Genomic DNA, 23746 nt, shown 5'->3' with positions numbered 1-23746 from the left:
CTATAAAGATTGGGTGCCATGGTATTTTAAAAAATGTATAAGGCTTCTTTTGTAGTTAGAAGCATAAGGTACATAAAATGTGAACTGACTGGGATGAAGATCTGCCTTGCAAATAAAACTGATACTGAAACATTAAATAGGGAGAATTATGAGGCTCGAATTGATAGATGCTAAAACTAACTTTAATAAAACTGATGTAAAATACAATCCAAGCATACAGTTTACCATTGGTAATAAGTGCTTGTACTGTTAAGGCTAAAGCTTTTTTCTTTTCCCTGACCTTCCACTGACTGTGGACCACTTACTGTGTGTACAGAACAACTCCTTCCTCCAGATGCTCCCAAATTGCTTGATGGTTTTTCCCAACCCGCGAAGCATATTTGGAAGGCATATAGGATACGACCTTAAGTCCATCAAACTCTATCCCAATTTATTTCAAAACATTTTTAAAGGGCTAATGTGCAAATTCAGGTTAAGAATTAAAAAGCACATTGGCATACTTAACCAAATTCAATTCTACCAATATTATCTGTACTGTTCAGAGTTTAATCAGAGGTTGTGCGCAAGCATTCTAAAATTTAATCTGTGCTATTGGAATTTTAAACTGTCTCTTCAGGGATATAATTAAGAAGAGCATTTTGAAGAAATAAAGTGCATATTTTATATGCATTCTTAGGAAGAAGCAGTGTTTCGTGAAACCACTGGAACACTAGGGGAAACAGTGTATGAACAGAACACTGACGCTTCCTACACAAGATCCCCAACAAACGGATCCTTAAGTGGGAGCAGAGGAACTGCGTCACATCCAGAGATGTGCATACTGAACTCAAGAATAATTCAAACTCAAGACACAGGAAGTGATAAATATGCAAAAAGGAAATGGAATTCTGTGACTCAAATACACTAAACAAATTAAAATACAGGACCAATTATGAAACTCTGCCCCATCCCATTTTTCTCCCATCCCACTTGTGCCAAATTTCCCCTCCATTTTATTAGTCATGAGGAGTGGCAGGAAGCTACACTTGGCAGTAATGCTCTGTCCTCAACCACTAGAATTTACACTCAGCTATTTATCTGGCACCTGAGATTTCATCACATATTACCCACAATGTTTCAAGCAAATATTGACCTTCTGAAATACCCAAAACTCAGCAACCTGAATTTCCAAATGCCAGATTTTCCACGCTTTCTGCACACCTGCCGAATCATGGAAAGTCCTAACAATATTCAATCTTTTTTGTTCTTTAATGTTTATGTCAGAGTTCACTGTCTGTATCTGTGCCTTCTCAGGGTTTGTGTGGATATCAAGCAACATTTACTGTTGATAGACATGTACCATGATAGTCTAACTATGCTTATGATCACAGTCATTGCTTTCCAAAGATTCATGCTATGTATTAACTGGTGGTAATATTTTATATTGCACGCTTAATGAATAGATCTTGCAGAATAGATCAGTGGGATTCCCCCCCCCCCCGAACATCAGACTGTGGGCATTCATCCCAACAATCCCTTCAATAATCAAGCCAGGTCTTACTGAAGGTGAAACCCATCCTCCTGGCATCTCTAGAACTGGTACACTTTGAACTCACTCGCCCCCATGTTAAAGTTGATAGTAAAACTAAACAGCATTGATCTATTGTTAGAAATGATCAGTAGTGGGCTCTGCTACCTACAGAAATAGGGAGACAAATTCAATGTAGCGCTATGACGACTGTTCCTTCAGCAAAAGCATTTCAGCTTGCACGCTCCTCCCAAGTGTGCTGTTCTGGACCCTTCCCTACACAGCCGATCTAGACAGGGGTGGGAGTGTGTGGTGGGGAGGAAAGGGGAATGGGGAAAGCCCCATTTTGCTAGAGGAAGTCCTTGTGGAGGCTTCCACTAGAAGGACTTGTTTACTGAATCTGGTCTCTGAGCTTTAGAAAATGTAACTTAATTAATGGTATTGAAGTTGGGATTTATGCTTTCACTCCACTTCCAACCACAACCAATTTAACATCAAATTTGTCTTAATAAGAAATCTACATCTGAATAATGAGACTCTTAATCTCAGGTTTGTGGGTTTGAGCCACATGTTGGACAAGAGAGTCCTGCATTGTAGGGGGTTAGACCAGATGACCCTCATGGTCGCTTCCAACTCTACAATACTATATTTCTATGCCAAAACAGCTGAAACCAATGGAATGGTAGATCAGCTTAATTGAAGTTAATTGAAATTCAAATCAGCCTGCTTAAAACAATTGTGAGGATAAAACATTTCTCTGAACTTAAGACGAAAGGCTGGGTTTAAAGGTTTAAAAAAGAACATGAATCTAATGAATCTTGAAATGTTCAATACCCTAGTCTAGAAGATGCATTCCTACAATGTAGAGTTGGATCCACTAGCATGAAGCTTCTTCTGCTCTTAGAAGAGCTGTTTCCAGCTTCGTTGTAGAGTCCTGCTTGTCCTAGTTCAGGAAGTGTGCACATTCTTGGGTGGGAATTTGAACAAACTCATCCCCAGGACCATTCTTAATGGCCCACTAACCTTACTAGGTAGCCTGTAATTTCATTATTCACACTGTAAACATAAGCCCTGATATACTCTGACCCTGCACTGTGTGAAGTATTCCACTTCCTCTGCATTAGTGCCATCCCATGAACTCTTGCACATGTTGTCTTACTACTCATGGGTCTTTGAATCTGGCCCATGTCTATTTGTAAAACCCGTATCTTGGCATTGGGTTGCAGCCACTGCTGTGTGAGCGTGATTTCATTAACACGAGACCGTCTTTTCCATTCTTCTTCCTCAGTGAAACCCCACTCTTCCTTTCCACTGAAAGATCTATGTTATGGGCTGGAGAACTTTCAAGTTGCATATGGCATGGGAGCTGGGGTGGGAGGGAGAAATAGCCCTAAGATCAGGCAGAAGCAACCTGAGGAAGTGGCAAGCTGCAAACACAACGGACACGGCTCAATTTTGGTCAATTGCCCCTCCCAGTTCAGCTCCCAGTGCTATGTTCCAGGTCTTTCCTGGATGTCTCCTGGCCCTCAGAAGAGGCTATAGTGGAAAGAGAGGATGAAAATGCACTCTCATGCAAGCAGATAGTTATAGCCAGGCTCACAAAGTGTTGGATACAAGCCATTGTGCTGAATATTTGTTTGCTCAACCTATCATGTCACTCCTTCAAATAAAGGATAAAGTTTATTTGATTACATAAATGTATAATTGGGAAAAACAAATGGCTTTCAAATGTTTGTTTTTCAGTAGCAAGCACTGATTTGATGCATCCTGACAATAATTTGCTAACTAAACAACATTGACTATGAAGGGCTTTATTAAACAACACATTTTACCCAAAAGATTGCTAGAAAGTTTACTGCTGGAGATATAGTATTCACATTAAATCAAAAAATTGATTGCTGATCATAATGGCAGTAATTTCAAGTGCTGGCTCATTTCTCTTTTTTATAATGTTTCAGAAGTAGTTTTCAGTTTATAGATCTCTATAAACATGCTATATTTCTGGTTATTTAATTTAGCTTTTCAGATATATATTAAGTTTGTTTATACTGTGGTGCAGAACTGGAAAGCTGTAGACAGCGGGTTAAGTTACTACAGTTACATAGCATTAATTTCTACCGGTGAATACCATTTTATTTTACAGTTTTTAACTCAGTACACATTTTAGAGTTACGGTATGGAGGGCTCTTTTCTGTTTCTCATTAAAAACTTTACTATCTTTTAAAGAGATGAAAAAACAATGGGAAAATTCCATTCTCATCCATAATTAAGAGCACTAAAACATAAAACAGTCTACTCAATATTTTGCTTTTCATTTTTAAAAATTAGAATAAATCCCAAGAAAGTCTACCTTTACACACCTCATGTTTAAAAATTATTAGTTCTTTAAAACAGCAAGATATAAAACATGTTGCATTAGAAAAGTACTGTTTGTTATTAAAAAGACTCAGGAAGTGTAGTGATTCAGTACTGTAACCATTCTAACAGAATTCTTTCTCAGTTCACAACAAGCTCTTCAAAATAAGTCAAACTTGAAATGTTTTTCACCTGAAACATTTTCAGCCATTCTTGAAGTCCTGTTGGCGGCTGGATGGATGTAATTCGGCGCCGTTGCTGTCCTTGACCATTGGCTGCTCTCAGATCTCCAAAAGTAGTAGGTGTTGCTGAGCAAGGCACAAGCCCAGTAGTGCTGGAGCAGGGGGGAAAAGGCCAATGCAGTTCTCAGAAACATTTAATTATACTATTAACACACTGATCACTAGTTATTGAGGCAGATCTCATTATTATATGAACGGCTCTTTCCAAATCTCATGTGTTTTACTATTTCAGGCTGATTTGGGGCAATTGCCTAAATATTGGAATCAAACAAGAGGTGAAGTAAGAAAACCTGGAGGTTTTCTTCACTAGGACTGGCGTTTTGCTGAGACAGAGCACCAAATGGCAACCTCCCACCCCCAAGTAAAAGTGCATAGTACCCAAGGCTTGTGAAGTTATTTTGGAACCAGGCAGAAAACCTTACAAGTGCTGTTCCTTCTCCATAGCACAAAAATAATAAATCAAATAGCTATTTGCTGCCCTTTCAATTCATCCAAGATTAGCTGCCTGAGGTAACCACCCCACTCTGCCTAATGGCAGGGCCCAGACCCAAACCTCACAATGGGAGGCGCTAATCTAAGGCCTATAACCTGGGATCCACTTTGGGTGTATCAAAGTGTTTGCAGTCACCCAATAGTACATTTGATATTTTCTTTGAAGTTCAGACCACTGTGTCATACGACAAACTATTTTGAACCCTCTTGATTCCCATGTTTAAAAGTAAAGCACAGTGAGCTGCATTGAAGAAATGCAAGCCTATAGATATCTTGGCACACTGAACTAGTTGGGACAGTTTTTTGGATCACGACCACAGTAGTCACTCCCTCTAATATTAAACTTAGGTGGTGAATGTCAACTGAAACTAAGCCAAAAAAGAGGCTGAGAAACGGGAGGAAGTTATCGGCATTCTCAGGGAAAAGGCGAAGTTTGAGATACAACCCCCTCTCTTTGAAAATCATAAGATGGTAATCCTTCTCCAATGGTCTGAGCATGCTCAGTAGTGGTGGAATGTTGAGTGTCCGTGAAAAAGAAAAATGCACCACTCAGAGGGAAATTAGTGGAATGTCCTACTTTACAAGTTACATGTTATAGTATGTTGGGGGGGGAGGCATAGCTGGCAGACAGGAACTTGAGTAGAAGGTGGAGATAGACCAACCTTTGGTTGCAAGTTCCACTTATGAATAATGAAGTGTGAAATTGGTCACCTGGCTCTCCAAAATTGTGTCTGAGTTAACTACGTCTGGCATGAGTTGTGGGCCCCATTGAGCACCCTTGCAGGACACCATGTTGGGAGAGGGACAACATAACTAACTTTGTTTTGCTGCTTGCAACCTCTAACCCTGCATGGGGCCACCTACTGGCTCTGGTGCATATGCAACTAACACCACACTGTTGAAGCTCCTGTTCAACTTTCCTCTCTGAGGATGTAGGCAGAGTCAAGAGTGAGGAGATGAAACAGCATCCTCCTCTTTGCTTTTACGACCTGTCTCACTTGGTTGTGAAGACTGTGTCCAACAAAAGCACCTTGCCCAAGGGCCTCCCAAAACCTCAAGCTGGGATTGCAGTCACCCCAAATCTGTTAGCAGTAAGTCTAAAGGATTTCTGGTTTGGGTATTCCAAAGTTTTATTTATTTTGTAATATTTCTAGTTTTATCTATATAAATGTTGAATGCTTCCCCACTAGTAGCCTTTGGTTAAAAGATTTGGGACTTTCATTTACAACATGTTGTAGATATTTGAATATTTTGAAAAGGGTAACTCTAGTCAGTTGAGACACATTTGCTTTTTATACATATTTCACTGGACACCTAGGATTATTGTATGTTTCTAATTTGTAAGAAACATGTGCTTCAATGTAATTATAAGCCAAACACTGACACTTTGCTTCCCTGGGTTTGCCAAAACAGCAAAAACTACATGACTGCAAATTTGCATAAATTTGGTGTGTGCCTAACAAAACACTGATTGAAGTACCATGGATATGGGATTTTCTAGGTTCAGTATATCCAGTTTGAAGGATTTCAGAAATCGGTGCTAAGAAAGGCCAGCATCTAAGGCCTTGAAGTGTCATTGCTAGTCAGAGAAGTAGACAAATGGGCCTAGGTGGAGAAATCATCTGGAACTCAGTATAAAGTATAATTCAAAGGCATTATTTTAGCATTTTATTTTACAGCCTTTTTTGCAGGCAAAATAAGGCTCATAAAACTAATTAGTTTAGAACAATTTTCTGAAAACAGGGATGACACATTTACACAATTGAAAACATAACCATTTCATCAATGATGGGCACAGTTGTTATCTGATGAGCACAGATTAAATAAACTGGTTTATTTTAGGTAAAGAACTATCCTTGAAGGCATTTCTGAGTTCACAAATGTAAGATACTTATATAAAATGAACTCCAAAGATGTTCCCTTCTAATTCAAATCTAAATAAGTATGAGCAAGTTAATAGCGATATTGTCTTCAAAAAGATTGTATTTTATGAGTAGCTATGTTGGCTTTTCCAGGATTTTTTTAAAAAACCCACACATGAATTAGGAAAGGATTTATTAGCTAGAAATGCACTAACAAGCATTCTATATGCAAACTTCTGTATGCAAACTTCTACAATTAATCAAATATCTGCATAGCATTTTCCCTGTTTTTCTTTTTACACAATTCAACAATGGTAGACCTATAAATTTGAGGGGGAAAATATATAAATGAATATATTTTAATTCATAATGAAGAATTTAAAAGGAAGATTAAAACTGAACAGCAGATAAATTGCCTATGGAAAGCATTCTGTTAAAACCAGAAAGTTTCACAATGCTGCAGATTTGAACAAGCTCAAATGCAAGAGGTAGTTGTTATGGCAACTACCAAGTAGTGAAGTCGAGTTGTATGCATCCCTGGTACTGAAATTCCTAACCAAAGGAAATTAAAGAGTTGTTAAGTGCTTATGATAAATGTACATCTCTTTAATTTATAAACGGAACTCCATGTTGTGGAGAGGTTATTATTCAATGTGACTCAGGAATTATCATGTTGTTGTATGCAAGAATGTTGTGATTAACACCAATTATTTTGTTGTCTCTATAGTCCAACTTGATGCATATCCCAATCTGCAAGTTTCCCTTCACTGGGTAGATGTGAGGAAATAAAAATATTAGAGTCCTTTGAAGCCACGTAAAAGGATTCATCCTAAATTTGTAAATAAAAGAGTTTGTTTACCTTTTTATAAATTTATAACTTCAGCAATTTCGAGCAAGTGAGGTACTTATGAATGTAGATAATTCACTCAGATTTGTTTTGTGGTCTGACCATGCAAAAGGTGGCTGGGCAGGAAGTACAGGCTGCAGTTGTGTATCTTAAACAGATGACCTGTCATTGCATTAAATTACCTTGTGTATTCTGAGACTTTGCAGGGTTTCTTTCCCAGTGAGAAAGAACGGACCTCGGAGCCATGGTCCAACTTTCTCTTCATCTACAAAATGGGACAAGGAACAAAAAAAATGGTGTTAGTTTGGCAGCATAAGCGAGGCCCTTAATGAACAGGGTGGTATCTTTTTGCCTGTACCTATCAATATTTTCTTAATATCAGCCTGTGCAACCTGCATTTTAAACTAACAAAACATAAATTATTCCAATGACCCAGCTTTTCTACAACCCTTTGCACCATAATCACTTGGCAGCTAGAAGATACCCTGCTGCATTATGATTTGCATTATGATTTGTTTCCACACATTTATTCATCTCAATGAGTTATTAAATGATTCAGTTCATTACTCTGCACATTCTTTGGAATGATAGGTATAAATGCTAAAACAACATCAAACTGAATGAAATATTCTCTGATAAACACTTAAAAACACAGATCAGAAACATTTTATGAATGTGAAAAAGCACTTGAAACTACCTCCCTTTGGGCAGTTCCTTACATTTTTACCACTAGTGTCATTAGGATGGCCTTAGGACAAGTAGCTTTGTGCAATATGGCAAGATAACCGTGTGTGTGTGTGTGTGTGTGTGTGTGTGTGTGCAGTGTTGCATTGTCAACCACAGAGAAGTTTATCAAAGTTACCAACACTTGTATATCAAGTAATCTTTTAACTACAAACGTTTAGACTGGAAACTGAAAGCAGCATACAAAAACATATGCAAAGTGGAATACATCCAAAAGCAAACTTTTTAGGTTTGACAAGATGCAGCAGGAGCAATTCGACACCTATGCTGGCTAAACAGTATGGAATATACATGTGCTTTTGCCCAGATTTATATCTGGTTGTTTTTATTAATATGGTAGCTATTTAAAATGACTGGTTTCATACCAGTTAGCAGGTAAAATCAAATATACACTACCATGCAAATTCAGATTTTCCCATTCCCATTTTTTTAAAAAATGGACATTCACTATGTATTGTGGCTGTCTGCTGACACCGAAGATACATTAGAATCATTCAAGATACTAAAGTGCATTTTCACTAAGGAAATAAGCATTCTCTTAATTCTGTACTTATCTTTTTACGCTTATGAATTGTGCTTTATTTTTAAACAAGGTTTCCATTTAAATTGTGATGCTTATCTTTTTCACTTGAGCAATAATGGACACACTCCTCTTGTGCTCAGCCTTATTTGCAAGCCTCTGCCTCACATGGGACAATACACAGCATGCACCACACAGAACCAAAAAGCCTTCTCCACCAGCAACCTTTTTTCAGAGCAAGGCTGAGGATAATGGAGACCATATTTTCATCCATGTACAGGAGCATGTCTGAAAACCCTTGGAAAGCACTTCCCATATTTAGAAAAAGACATCGATTTATTGCAGAGCACCCTTTTGCTATAACCAAATTGCAGCTCCAGAAATGGGGGTTCATATACTAGATGCTTTTAACCTCCATTAAAAATTAAACTGATTCTCCCCTAGGGGGTATCATGATATTCCAGCAGTAATATTTCTTGTTTCCGACTATGAAATGATTTGTTTTACTTCAGCAAACAAATGTTAGGAATATGAATTATAACACTAACTCCTACTCTGAATACAACTTCATTTTCTCAAAAGCATGGGATACATTCTAAACAACAGGCAGTTGTCCAAGGATGCAACGAAACTCCTGTTTTCTTAATATTTGTAGGAAACTTTTTCCATCCCTTTTAAGCTCCAACTGTTTTAGGTACTGGGAAACCTGCAAAAGCTTAGCACTTGGCACTCTATGAAATACTCTTAATAAAATTACCACTTTGTTAGGCTAAAAAGAAGTTTATGCCCATTAGAGGTATCTAGTGTAAACAATTGCATTTTGTAGGGGTTTCTGTGAAATTCAAAAACTTGCTCCACAAGTACCTGAGGAAACACACAATCTCGAAGAAAATTATGGTGGTTGTTTTTTTTTAAAATAACAGATCCTGCAGACTGTATTCTGCATTGCTCTTGGGAATACACTGTATCTCTGAAACATTTCACAGCATGCTCAAAATGTCTCTTTGATATAAGCAATTACATGTTAACATCAGTACTATTTGCATCCAAACCAGCAAAATGAACATGAAATACTGAGTGAAAGTAGAAAGGGGTCTTTTTTTTTTTCAAGGGAGGGGAAAAAACCAGGCTAAAGTGCTGAGCTGAAGAGCCAGTTCAGTCGAAGGTAGATAGTCTGATCTTTCTTTGGTTTCCCATGCAGACTCCTAAAATAAAAGGATTTCACATCTCATTGAGCCCTTTCATTATTTGCCTTTATTCAGTGTATAGCATGTTAAGCATCCAGGCACCACCAAAGGAGGGGGGGAATACAGAGAGATACCGCAGCCATCTCTGATGATACAGATTTTTCTTTCCTCAACAGACACACAAACACAGAGGCGCGCACACACACACACACACACACACACACCCCCCTATATAGATACATATAGGAAGGAACACACACACCATACCGGTTACTTACTTTGTAAAAAATCATTTTTAAAGTGCCGTAGAACCCCATGTTTTCGGTATTTTTCCCCTTCAGCGGTTCCGTGCCCCCGTGTGTCCGGCTGCTTGGGAGCCTCTGACAATATAAACCTTTTTCAGGTAGATATGTCACAGACTCTAATGTGGACATGCTCGGGCACGTCGGAGAAGGAAGATCAGGCAGCAGAAGCAGCAGCAGCAGCAAGCAAACTCCACCGTGAATGCGAGGAACGAAGCTCGATATCAAAAACCTCCTCCCGGCACACATACATACGTACAGCTTGTCTGAGGAGAACTTAAGGGAATAATGAGTGAGGGGGGAAGATTATTGGAGGAGACTTTGCCCTGTCAAAGCCTTGACTGAAGAGATTCCTCCCCAAGCGGCACAGAGATCAGATTACATCTTCCCTCACGCTGCGAATGGTGCAGTCCAAGCTTCAGCAATGCAGGCTGCACATCAATTATATGGTGCTCAGCTCCAAGGAGCCTGTGAGCACACAGCATGGGAAGGACTTCGGCAGGAAATTAAACCGTCCCCACGCCATCCTCACATTGGCCACTGGGCTCGAAGGAAAGGCTGGATATCTTTAACTATCTTCTCCAACCTGGCTAATTTATCTCCCCCCATTTTAAACAAACAGGAGAGCACTGGATAATTCACGATTACGAGCTGAAGCAAACAAGGCGATTTTCACTAATTACAGCTATACGGTGGCCCTCCGGCAAGCTGACTGGACCTTTATGCCATTGCATCTAATGGGTTCAAACACTGCTGCATAAAAATGCAGTTAATTTCAAATTAATTTGAGATAAGCATTTCCTTTGGCAAGCAGCCTACATTTCTCATTTGGGGGAGGGGAAATAGTAATGAATTTCATTGTTACGCTTAGCGCTCAATCCAATCATAATAAAATATGCAGCTAGTTTGATTTAAATATTATTTCCTTCCTATTGTGGATATTTTTTTTTTAAGTTGTGCTTACAAAATAACAGAACTGACGAGAAAACTCATGAGATCATCTTGTCCACCCCAAATGGAGGAAAGATCGGCACTACTGTTCTCTTACTACTCTTCAGTTACAACAAAAATCTGAAATAATTATTCAAGGACACTCCCCTCCCAAACACAATTGAAGCTACTGGAGAATCACCCTCCAAAGTGTTTTTGTTTTAAATACTTAACGTACTGTAAATCTGTATTTCTGCTATTTAACTATACTATCTGTGGCTCTATTCTCAAACATATTTGAAAGCTACTGTCATGACAGACCTTGAAGATGTCTATTTCACAGAGCAGATTAATATGACCACTTGCACCATTAGGTGATTCCCCCCCCCCATAGTCACTTCCTAGGGAGACCACTACAGCCTTGCAAAAGGGTCCACATGCAATCAGCTATCACGTTGCTGAATGTACAAGAACCAAGTTTTAGCTGAACCCTTTCACAAGATCCAGGTCCAGCTGAATCCCTCTGTAGATTGTTGCAGGGGGCAGATTTGCATCACAGGGGGAGAAAAGCTACACCATGTCACAGTTCATATTCCAAATATATGAACGTAAAACATCAGATGAAGCCTGTTCAGTCAAGTGGAGCCATCACGTGTCTTGAACATGATACTTCTGCTACCCTTAATACACTGTAGTATGACATTTGCGTGGAAGTATGCTCGTATTTTCTCCAGATGGCATTTCTGCCATGAACACAGTGTTCCTTTCCCCCCTTCTATTATAATATGAAACATTTTTTTAAAGCTTCCACTTTTTAAAATGTTCCTACTTTTTCCCTACAATCTGATGTGTCTCTGACTGAAGTCTGGTTTGGGTATTTATTTTTGGCCTCAAAACTGTCTCCTGATTTTTAGGGTTTTTTTATTAAAAAAAAATCAGTCATGATATAGGTATGGTGCAGACAGGTAAGCTGCATTTTCTCCACAAGAAGCAGAATACTTCCTGAATGTTTATGTTGTGGACAAACCTTGTAATTTCTATACGGGCACGCTATTTTAAAAAAGTATTTTTGGACCAGAAGGCACATTTTGAATTTTAAGGAAGCATGATGGGCACCAGTCACAAAATGGTTGCCATGGCATAACACAGCATGCCTGTGGCATGCCGGGGGCATGGTGAAATTAGAGACAGTTCGGTCATTGATGCTTCCCACCCACCCAAGACAGCCAAAGGCTTACCATGGGAAGTCAGCTATGTCCTGAGTTTTCTCCACCTTCCCACCTCCCTCCAACATCACAAACATTGTCTAATAACAGTGGAGCATTTCCCAACACCAGCAAAAATATACACAGTGATCACACCACTCTTTCTCCTGCGCACGCACAGCACATATACAGGCCACATTGGCATCTCTCTCAACTCACTCATGCACACACATTCCTCATATACATCTCTCCCTCTCTCACACAGACCACAGATACACACAGACCACATACACATCTCCACCCCTACTCCTCCCGCTCACAGACCATACATGCATGTGCTCCTACTCCTTCCCTCTCTCTTACACATGCCCACAAATCACATGCACCTATTTACTAAGTGCATCTGTCTGTGTGTCTGTTTGTCTCTCAAATACATGGGTGTCTGCCGGAATTTTTCCTCTAACTTCCTCACAAAAAATGAGAAGAATGGTGTCTGCATGTTTTGCTTCAAGTTCTAAAACATGTCAGGTTCCAAAATGCTAAAAGCTAAAGAAAAGAAAAGAAAAGAAAAGAAAAGAAAAGAAAAGAAAAGAAAAGAAAAGAAAAGAAAAGAAAAGAAAAGAAAAGAAAGCTGGGTATTATGGTTCTTCTTAGGCCTATTACTGGTTAACAAGTTAGGACTGTTGGCTATTTTCCTGGTTTGTGAACTAATATGACGCTACAGTTCCCCAATTTGGACATAACAGGAAACTTAGGACCACCCAGGAGCTTTGTGTCAAAGCTGGCACACAATGGATGAGTGCTCAGCCCCCGATGCTTGTTCCTGGCTTCATAAACCAGAGTTTACAAAGCCTGGAATGAGAGTCCAAACCAGATATTACATCTTATCTGAATACGCTATTAAAGAGTTCCTGTGCCCAATTTTCTTCTGTGAGAAATTCTCAAAAAATAGTCATTATTCAGAGAAAGGTTAAGGAAATATCTGCTACTCAAAGAGCATTAGTAAAGTTAAGCTTCTACTACAGTGGGTATAAAAGCATAAATCCTAGGGTATGATCTGAGGGTACATGAGGGACACCAATTGGCTGAAGAAGCTAAAGCAAGTCTGGGACAAGTCAGTGCCTGGATGGATGACCATATGGAAACCACATGTACACAATCTTGGTTCCATTATGGAAGAAAGGCAGGATATAAAATAAATAAATGCAGTAAGTAAAAGAGGAAGACATTATCCCCATTTTACAGAGGGAACTGATGTGTTTGCATTACATGACTGTCAAAATGCCTGTCTTGTCACAAACGAAAAAAAAGTAAATCAAGCATGAACAGGAATCCGGTGTTTGTGTGTAAGAGAACCAAAATACGGAGAAGACAGTGTGTATGTTAGAGAAGACAGTAAGCTCCCCCAAGCTGCAGTCTAAGTAACTGCAGATTATTTATGCCTATACAATTATTTCCCTACTGGCCTTACAAAAACAACTTATTAAACTTTTAGCAGGCAAGTTTGTTTGTTAGCAAGTTATAAATTAAAAACCAAAATTACTAGGTTTTATGCTTTAGGTTTTCTTAGCCCAGTTAAGTAACAACTGAATTCCTGAAATCTGTACTGTTCATCATTAGCAAAACAGGTTATTTTAAAGGGGATTATAAGATCCAAGGGCCAATGCCACAACTAGACATCTGTTCTAATCTTGAGCCTATATAATGTACGCCACTTCTTCATCACCATTCTTGATGAAATGGAGACTCTATAGAACATACATGCAGCCCTGTGAATTTGTTATAGATACTCATTCTTAAAGTCTTTTTTTTGGGGGGGGTGGCAGAAAGGACCCAGTTGTGGTTAATGGATATGCCTGCTGTCAAAATTCAGATGCTAAATATCAGTTCTCAAAATGAACCGTGAAAAGTGTATAAAACTGTTAACTCACTATACGATTGTGGGAAAAAGAAAAAAGGAAGGCTAGAGAATAGCAGAAATCTAAATTCTGATTTCCCTGAGATCTTCCATTAATATCTGGAACATCAGGAGCAGCATTCTGTTGCAGAATAAGGTTCTTGCATACCAATCCTAAAATTAGTAGCAGCAAAACTCTAAGCAAATATGATGCAATGATATAGGGTGTGATGCTGAACTGCTGTAGTAGCTGTGGGCTTCTTCGCTAATCACTTCTTTGCTAATAAAATTTTCTACAGCTCAGTATGGTATATTTTTCTCTGGTTCTTCATTACACAATATCTAGTCATCTTCTAACCACATAACAGCTACAATTTCACAGTGATATTTCTACTTCTCTATTAAGTTTCATTCCTTACACATTTCACAGCAGAGAGCATGCGAGAACTGAGCTTCTGTCCAGCTCTTTTTCTTCTTATCCTTTCTTTCTTATAACCCATCTTGTATGAAGGGAAAAGGTAACACATTCACAGCTTAACTTACATTATTTAATATCTATGGGAAAAGGAGAATCAGATATAGAAAATAATTTTTCACCTAAACTACCAGGGTCAAGCTCAGCCACGGACACTACTGCATTACTATAAAATAATGAATATATAAAAGAATTAGGATGTGTAACACTTACTTCAACTATCCCTATAGGTTTAGGAATAAATATACAAATCCTAGTTGCATGATCAGTTAAAACATTTTACTTGGCCAGGAAGAATACTAAATACCTTAAATTTCACTATTTTCATTTTTATATTAGGTGATAGTCAACTCTTACTTACTCAGGTTGCCTAAGTCCATTTATTTCAAGAGATTTACTTTGAGCAAAACTCTGTAGAATACCCAAGGGCTTGCAAGCTTGTAAACGTCAGGAAAGATTCCAGAAAAAAACTCCAAGTATTCTTGTACCAAAACAGAATAGCAGATTATTATGGCAAAAACTTTTGTAGATTCCTATTCCCCAGATGCAGCAAGTGTTAGCCTGTATTGATATTTATTACTTTTTTATATCAGAGAGAGTTCAAGGCAGTCTACAAACACCTTGCCATTTTATCTCCATTTTATCTTCAGAACAAGTCTGTGGGGTAGGTTAGGCTGTAAGAGAGAGGCTGGGCCAAGCTTATCAGTGAGCTTCAGAGCTGAGATAGGACTTGAATCTGGTCTCCCCAATCCTAGTCTAACCACTGCATGACACAAGTGCAGCCCTCTTCAGGACTCCTGAAACCTATATATGAAATGCTGCAAGCACAACCACTTCCCTCTTTGGTGGATCATGCACTTCTCCCCACGATCAAGACCCCCATGCAATCAGAGGCCCAACTGTCGGAAGGACTGTCAACAGATTTATCCTAACATGGTTACAATCCCCTTACAGACTTTTCTGCTCAACACAGGAAGGTCAGGGCGAAGGACAAGGAGCAGTCCTACACTCCCTTTAGTTTCCTCTTAAAGTGTTCACTAAAACCAGTGTGTGTGATGGGGGGTGGAGAGAGAGTGAGAGAGAGAATATGAATGAATATATGCAAACACTAGGAGCCAAATAACTAGAAATACAAGGGTTAGTGGTGACGATTCTATGTAAAACTTAAAATGTCTACAAGGTAAGCATTGTGGTCATTCACAGCAGCAATGATTGCAGTTAGCACAATAATCCAACACAGTTTCAGTGGGTGGAGCATGAGATTCTTAATCTCAGGATCATGGGTTCAAGCCCCACATGAGCAAGGCAAAAGATTCCTGCATTGCAGAGGGTTGGGCTATATGCCCTTTGTGGTCCCTTTGTTGTCCAGGGCTTTCTAAAGTAATATAACATTTTTCACCAACGCCAAGAGAATAGTATCATACACTACTAATAAGCACAATTATCACTGATGCTTTAGCATAAGCAGCAGTAATTCCTACAGGCGTAGAATATTCAGTACCATAGGGTAGGAGAAAATGACTACATCTTTACACAAAACAAAGAAGACTAAAGTGCTACTCCCTTTCTGCTGATGGTACTTTGATTATGTAAGTGGGATCAGATGACCCGGTGACAACTGGGAATACCACTTGGTCAAAACACACAGCAGTGAAGCTCAAGAGAGCACTTTGCATTTCAGACTCCCTTAATATTACACTGTGGGTTGCCAGTGGAAGGAGAAAAAGTCACAAATACTCAATTTCGAAGCTTTGCCCTGAAAATCCGTAGCGGTCTGAACCAATTACAAATATTCCATGCTTTAGGAAAACAGGCCAATTCCCCTATTTACACAAACAGGCTATTTGTACTTGAATGCAGATGACTCCCTTTTTACTTAAAAAAACAAACAAACATTTTCTTCCCCTGAAAGAAGTTGTAGATATTTGTTCCATACTGAAACACGTAGTCTAGTTTAGCTGATTCCCTGCCTGCCCGCCCGCCCCATTTAATGATGAGCCCACTAAAGTAATTTCCCCGCTTAAGGGGAAAAGAACAAGTCTGTTCTAGAAGGGAACATGCTTGCACACTGGAGTGGTACAACAGGGAACTGCTCAGTTTCTCAATAATTCATTGAAAAGGTTACCAGATGTGCATGCCTGCACTGAGGGAGGGAGCCACTGCGTCACTCATCACGAGAACTGGAATTGTCAGAGACACTATCCGGTAAGGGACACATATTCCATGCAGTATTCATTATAGTAACGGATGTGGTAGTACAGAGTAGTACTGTATTTCCCAAGCAACATCACTGCTGTTTGCAGGAAAACGCTCCTGTCAAGTCATCAGTGTAACAGGCACTCCGAGTTATGCTAGGTCCACACCATTAAAAAGGTTTATGGGCCAACACCATCACTTTTAATTGGGGCTGGAAGCTACTGGGAAGCGGCTTGCAGATACTTGAGTGAACAAGCTCCTACTTCCCCCATTTTCATCAGGTGTTGTGGAGACATGCTTTATTTATTTATTTTTATTTCCACGGCGGCCCCATGATAGACTACATTGCTGAAATTAACTGGGGAAGTTACCTCAGAATAAATGGTGCTTGTCAGAGACTTGCACTCTGGTAAACAAAACAGTTGATGGATAAAGTAGAACGAAGCTGGCAGAAAACCACTTCTGGCGAAAGCTGCTGCACAAGATTATAAACAGTGGATCCAGGATTATTCCCAAACTGCAAATTCCCAAATCTGCTAGGGTTGTGGAAGCGCTATAAACTAACAGTCATTCAACTTTATAACAACTTTTTCCCCATTCTGTCTTGATTCACACTTGATCTCATTCTGAAGCACCTACACTGCATTGAGCTCTTGGAGAAATTGCAGGACAACAATTCGTAAGTCAGTAGGGAGGCAAGCAAGAACTTATATTCAGGTGGTATACATAAATCAAAAAAGCTCGTCCCAAATGGTTGAGAGGCCAGACGCCGGGTTTATAGTTGCATATGTAGAAAAGGCTTTTCCGTATACGTCACATATAATGTCTAAATTGGGGGGGGGGGGGAGAGATTCTCCATGTTTTAAAACTCTAGTAATGAGTTTCCTTAACTTTGATGAATGCTTTGCTAACTCCAATGAGAGATCACAAAGAATGCCTGGAGGAAGACTGCTGAGATTATGTGAAGGCGCCAAATTGTGAGCATCTCTTTCTAAATAAGGTCAAGCTTCCTACCACCCTGGCCCCGCAACACACATTGTTGAGGAAAATAGTATTATACTGTTATAGCACTCAAAGTCTGCTGCAGTGATCGAGAGCTTCACAGATTCATCTTCCACCAACTGAAGAGTACCAAATGGGTTTGTAGGAGCCGTGCTCCAAAGTGCATGTTTGGAAGTGTGTGCTTCCAAACTAACTAGAGTTTTCCATTATGTCCAAACTGTGGAGAGCTCTAAGAATCACGATTCAATCCTTTCCTCTTTGAACTAACCACTGGACCTCCCCAGTGTTAGGTTATAATGGGAAACTATGATTACTTTAAAAGAGGAAGCAGGGATGGAGAGGGGAAGGAGACAAGACTGAGGCTCATTCTTACAACACTAAACCACAGCTTTTGTGCTCTATCTAAAACAGCCCATGTGGGGAGGTAATCTAACTATCGTATTTGTGAAGCAGTTACTCTGGTGTTCAAAATGCCTTGGGAATAAAGTAAAATGTGTAATATTCCCCCTTCCCCTGCAATTGTAATTTATAAAGCTTGACATAATGAATCAATACCAAAAAAAGGAAAAAAAAGGTCTGGGAAAGACAGTTTCCTCTAAATATATTTCTTCCCATAATTGCTTTTAAATGGGAACTGGATCATCTTTCTACACAGTTGCACTACAAAATCTGCATCTGTGTGCTGAAAATACAAGCCAGTAATGAAATGCAGGACTAAGCACCAAGTATATGATAATGTCTTATTACTACACAGTGTAGTAGTTCTTGGTTACGTGGGCATTTTAATATATGCAATTATAATGCCTTGGAAGTATGCCATAAAATATGGTGCCCAGCTCTTCCCAACTCTGTACTGAAGTTGTGAACATCTACCAGCAACGTACCTAGCTGAGATATGTCTAATTATAGTATTTCCTTTTGTACTCAGAAAATACATGCAGACAAGAATGGAGACAATTTTCTTCACTGTCACACCCATCGTCTGTCTTGAATTATTGCCATGACAACTTTCTTCTGTCTGCAAAAATTAAGACACAACCTACCCTGAAGTTTTGTATCTTGTCCAACCAATTGGAGACATCACCAAATCTGTACACATCAGAAAGGAATTTCTAGAATGCTGGAGGTCACATTAAGTTCTTTCAAGTTTCCCTAACCCATTGTCATTCAGTGTCTGCTATATAATTTTGTATGGACAGAGGCTACAATTGGAGTTATCAAGCAAGCAAATTTGTTCAAACCAAATGAAAAGCATTTCTATAGCATGACTCCCTAAGGTTCAAAGCCAATTTTCTTTCCTTTTCTTCATGTGGACAGGATTGCCTATTATTAGGGATATTTCAGTCCTCCATGCGTGTACAAATTAATGACATTCTGCTTTGCATTTGACAGAAACTGAGATTTAAAACTAGTCTACTGCTTTCTTCTTACAATAAGTTAATGAAATGGAAGGATAACAACAAGATTAACTAAGGGTAATGACTTGGAATGACTGAAGAAAAGTATCTGCCTCGTCACTTTTCTGCTTCTGTAATAAAGACACTTCGGTAACAATGTATTCTTTTCTCTAAATGAAAGCAAACATCAACTAAATAAAGGTTAGCTTCCCATAAACAAGAACACTACATATTATTTAACCAACTTATCAATACCTTTGTTTGGTTGTCTGATGAAAGCTACAGAACTCATGTCTTATTGATTGTGGGACAAAAAGTAATTCAAAGTATTTGAAAACCCATGTTCTTTTTTTCCTCAGTGACACAATACAGCAAATTACAGATCACAACATATTTTGGTTGCTTCCTGGTTTACAGTTCTATTTTTGCACAACCAGAAATATGTGGCCCAACAAATCTACAAAGCCTTTGTATGAGCTAAATTTTACTTATGCACATATTTTTGGACTGAATGGCCCAATGAATAATGACACTACAGAGAAATATTCACTGCTTCAGAAGCCTGGGAGTCTCTTTAGTGGTTTAACATGATACAAACAGTTCCTCTGATGGCATAAATAAGATTTTGCTTTCTGGTGCTCAAATCCCCACTCAGCCATGAAGATTGCTGGGTGATCATGGGAAAGTCACCGTCTTCAGCCTCACCTACCTTGCAGGGCTGTTGTGCGAATAAATTGAGAGGGGAAGAGATCCATGTACGTCACCTTGAGTTTCTTGAAGGGAAGGTGGGATATAAATGTAACAGTAATGATAATACTGTAATAATAGGAGCTTCTCACTCTCAACTCAAGGGCTGAAATCAAATGAATACTTCCCTTAACCTTTTTTGCTTTATCTCGTAGCTTTCAACAGTTGATGTGAGACACACATGCATGCACAAAATGGATGCAGGCTCCTAAAAGCATTGTTTAAGATGGACTACAGAAGGTATAACTTTGCTGCCACCATCATGTGTTCAAACAGAAGATGAGAAGACCAGTTTGTACTCTGCAGAGGACCTGAACACATACCTTCCCCTAGCAATTGCTATCCCTTCAAAAAGTAGGCTGGTCTGTTTTTTAGGGGGTGGGGTGGGGTGGTGAGGGTAGTGGTGGGAGCAGAGACAATTTGTGGAACATGACCTTTGATATTTCATTCCCCCAATTCAGCTTGAACATATATGCAGGAAAGCAGACAAAAATGGATAGTAACCTCAATGTTTGTAATGGCAAATGCTTAGACATGAATACAGTCGACTCAAAACTTACACACATTTAACTTGCACATTTAACTTGTGCAACCCTTAGTCAATAAATACTTTCTAAAAATGAATTCAAGCAAGACACCTGAAAATAGTTTGCACCTATGCACCTTATGTTTCTCACTGCTGCCCTTAAAGTGGCACTAAAAAGCAGGAGAATTTCACTTGTGTTTTCAATTAACCATGGCTATCATTAAGTCTGAACCCAAACAGTGGCGTAGCATGGGTTGTCAGCACCCGGGGCAAGGCAAGTAATTTGCGCCCCCTAACCCGTGGTTTTTAGCAGGGGGCAGAGAGCTGCGAGTGCGAGCGCGGCCCCCCCTGCACCCCCCACGCTACGCCACTGAACCCAAAAAAAACCTAAAATCGTGGTCAACCGTAAGTCAGAATCATAAATCAGCAATGCTGTAGATCAATTATTCTTCAGTGTTTCGGAGGGTATGAGGAATGTATAGTTGTTGTTGTTGTTGTTGTTGTTTAGTTTTGATACAACTTTTGCTACTAGGTGAAGTTGCTTTGGTTGCAGCTTTTATTTATTAATAGTTGTATTTATTGTGTTTTGATGTTTTCTTCTATTGTTTTGTACATGGCCTATATGTTTTGTGAACAACAAATTTAATAAATAATAACCATAGACCTTCCAAATGTTGTTGGAATCCCAACAACTATCACCCCTAGCAAGCAGGCCAAAGATCAGTGGTCAGGAATATGGGAATTATAGTCATAACTTCTAGAGCACCACAGATTCCCCAACCCGGTCATAAAGCAAGATTTTGAAGCTGACTTGTTTCCCTAAAGCAATGTTAAGATTATCCACAGTTTGTCACTGGTTTCTAAATAATGATAAACTGCAGTTACTTAAAACAAAAGTAAGAGCTCCTGATTTCCTCCTTGATGATGCGCTGGAAGATGAGAGCACAGGGAGCTTTTTCACCAAATCTTTACCATAGCTTACATGGTTATATGTGAAAGAGGCCACAGCTGCAAGGATGCATAAAAAAGCTTGCCAAATCTCCTGCAGCTTTGGTAAATGAGGCCATTGCATCTTAGGCTACAAATCAGATACAATACTATGATTGTGGTCACAAGACTGAAGTGCTTTTAGAACAGTATATATCTGCATGAACCATAGCCAGCCAAATTCTACCTCTGCCCTGCTTTATTAATGCAAAAGACCAGCTAACAATGTATTTAAAGACAACAAGATTATAAGGGATTCACTTAACTCATGTAACGCTTCCTGTTGAAAATGTGAGAAAGTTGAGGAGCACTAAATGTAGTGCTTAGTCATTGCTTGCATATTTTAACCTTCCATCTTCTATGAATGTATGACTTATAAGTCAAATATGATCAGTACGACGATTAATGTTATTAATTTAAATAAACATTTCATTTATATCAGTCTGGAATGTTTTTTTGTGGGGGGATGTTTCTAAAGGATGTCTGCTGACTGCAATCAGGCAATGTGAGATACCTGAATGACTATGATAAATACAGACAGAGAGCCTTATGGAGTCAGATAAAACTGTAATAAAACTGTTATAAGTAATCTGAATGTGTGGGTAAAGAATGGTATTGAGAAAGATAACGCAAAAAATATCTGTGGGAAGAAATGACACAGCTATCAATAGCATTGTTTCCACCTATTTGGTATCATTTATGAAAGTGGCTTGTGTAAATCAGGAGGGGAATCTGTGGTCCTCAGCTGCCATCAGCTCCAGCTAGCATGGCCAATACTCAGGGACGACAGAAATTAAAGGGCCAAAGGTTCCCTGCCCCGTCATAAATAAACCTAAGTTAATATCCAACTTCAACCTGTAACACTGATCCTAAATGTACATACCAATGTATGAGTGAGACTTTTGGCCTAATATGATCTACTCTGACAAAAAAATGGTTCTCTAGTCCTGCTATGTGAAATCCCTTGGATGGAAATGCTTGGGAATGAAGCGCAGCCCTTTTACATGCAAGGCATATACATTTCCATTGACCTGTGGGCTCCTTCCCAAATTTACCGCTATCGCTTACCTATTAAAATATTTATACCTTGCCTATCAATGGTATGATAAAAATTAATTGATGTTGAAAGAGTAAAACCATTAAATGGAAAAAGTATAATAGAGGCAGGAGGAATAACAGTTATGTAAACAAGCCATTTGTCACTTTCATGTGCTGGGTTAATTAATATTCTAAAAAGGGCTTCCAAAAGCTGAATACCTCTCAAGCTCTGAATTCATAGGGCTGACCTTAAGACTTTCTCAGAATGATTTTTAATGCATTCTGTTATCAGCAAAACCCGTTGAAAACACATGCCCCATCTGCCAGTACCCCACTTGCAAAAGAACTTCTTATACTTGCAGACAGTGCAGCTTCTGCCTGCTTCCCTCTCTCTTCTAAATACCAGCTGTATGATAATGAGCGCAAACAGCTGAAAAATACTGCACAGTAACAAAGCTGGTACGAAATGGGCAGAACAACGCTCCCACTCAAAGAAGCAGTTGCAGCATGAACTTTGCAGATTAGCCATTGAACAGAGGTGGGGGAGGTTTGGAAAAAAGAAAAGAAGGGCCTGTACAGATAGCGAGAGAATGGAGAGAAAGGAAAGGGGGGGGGGACTCAAGAAGGGGCACAAGCATCTAATGAAAAGCCTAAATTCTAAAGTACTTTTGTTAAACTGCATGAACCAATTCTTCACATTTTCTACAGCTTATTCCTGATGCACTAATGATATGCCAAGTGCCATTCTGATCATTTGCAAGTTCAGTGTGTTTCCAAAAAGACACCAACTTGTTAATGAAAGTTTGCTATTCATTAACAAACCACTCCATCAGCTACAGGGGGCTATGAGAAGGGAAACACATATGAATTAGCACACATTATTTCTCTTATTTAAAAGTTTGCCACTTCACTGAGGGCTGAACAGCAATTATAATCTTCTAATGTTAACTTTTTAAAATAGTTTAAAGAGCCCTTTGTATAGTAAAAGGTTTGCTAAAACAGCTGTATCCTTTCCAAACTGTGATCCCGCTGTAATGACTTTTCAAAACCATGCATGATTGCAGGTAGCTTGGTTGGTCAACTAGAAATCCAAAAAGTTTGTTACACAGTAGCTACAATTTAGTGCCAAGTAAACCAAATCCTACATTGTGTGTAATTTATATGCAACACTAGCTTAAGTTGCATATTTATACCATTTTTCTCTTAGTCATGGGGTGGCAAACTATGTAAGTCACTGAATCCTTCCCCCGCTATCCACAGGGTAGCCATAACCGTCATGCTCTACTTG

The 23746-nt window shown here is 39.1% G+C and overlaps 1 protein-coding gene across 4 annotated transcripts in view; it reads right to left on the bottom strand.

The window, feature by feature from the left end:
- Positions 1 to 23746, bottom strand: part of FBXW7 (F-box and WD repeat domain containing 7) — a 120100-nt gene that overhangs the window by 26780 nt on the left and 69574 nt on the right. For 3 of the 4 annotated variants that reach the window (XM_081875327.1, XM_081875328.1, XM_081875330.1), the window contains 2 exons: positions 7488 to 7570; positions 4055 to 4196 (listed from right to left, as the gene is read on the bottom strand). In XM_081875327.1, the coding sequence (XP_081731453.1) occupies positions 4055 to 4196; positions 7488 to 7570 (225 nt within the window). Of the gene's footprint in view, positions 1 to 4054; positions 4197 to 7487; positions 7571 to 10034; positions 10572 to 23746 lie in introns of those variants that run through there. The other variant, XM_081875329.1, reaches the window with a different exon arrangement.

Source organism: Podarcis erhardii (assembly GCF_964252035.2).
Source record: "Podarcis erhardii genome assembly, chromosome: 9".
NCBI classification, from domain to species: Eukaryota; Metazoa; Chordata; class Lepidosauria; order Squamata; family Lacertidae; genus Podarcis; species Podarcis erhardii.
Note: the sequence above shows the minus strand (reverse complement) of the source record. Positions and strands in the feature narration are given on the sequence as shown.